The sequence below is a fragment of the Austrofundulus limnaeus genome, unplaced genomic scaffold (genome assembly GCF_001266775.1).
Source record: "Austrofundulus limnaeus strain Quisiro unplaced genomic scaffold, Austrofundulus_limnaeus-1.0 Scaffold145, whole genome shotgun sequence".
In the NCBI taxonomy this organism is placed as follows: Eukaryota; Metazoa; Chordata; class Actinopteri; order Cyprinodontiformes; family Rivulidae; genus Austrofundulus; species Austrofundulus limnaeus.
In genome coordinates, this window is record NW_013952547.1 from 550665 (window position 1) to 551253 (window position 589).

General features: G+C 42.3%; 1 protein-coding gene across 1 annotated transcript in view; it reads left to right on the forward strand.

Annotated features, from left to right (window-relative positions):
- kcnk4b (potassium channel, subfamily K, member 4b) overlaps positions 1-589 on the forward strand; it is a 14647-nt gene that overhangs the window by 10612 nt on the left and 3446 nt on the right. Inside the window, exon 7 of the mRNA XM_014016436.1 lies at positions 155-342. Within this exon, the coding sequence (XP_013871890.1) occupies positions 155-342 (188 nt within the window). The remainder of the gene's footprint in view (positions 1-154; positions 343-589) is intronic.

Sequence of the window (589 nt, forward strand, 5' to 3'; positions counted from 1 at the left end):
GCTAAACACTGTCTCCTATTTTAAAGTGTTATGGATGGATGGATGGATGGATGGATGGATGGATGGATGGATGGATGGATGGATGGATGGATGGATGGACGGACGGACTATCTTAACCCATTGCCTCCACTCACAATGTGTTTGTCTTTAAAAGGGGACCGGCGTGAGGAGGTTGACCCCGGTGAAGTCCTCAGTGAAGAACACTGGAACTACCTCTTTAGGAACCACCTGTACAAACCTCTGGTGTGGTTCTGGATCCTGCTGGGTCTCGCATACTTTGCCTCCATCCTGACTATGATCGGTAACTGGCTTCGGGTTTTATCAAAGAAGACCAGAGCTGAGGTACTTCCTGTTTGATCATATGTTGTCTTTTTCTTTATGGTGTCTTTTTTCATTTTATCCAAGGGTGGCATTACAGGAGATCTGGACTCTGGGCTTAAACCATTTTGAGAGAAAGTACCACAAGTGTTTTTACACAGTACATGTAGTTTTAACTACATAAATATACAGTGGTTTGCAAAAGTATTCATACCCCTTGAACTTTTCCATATTTTGTCACATTACAACCACAAACATAAATATATTTCAC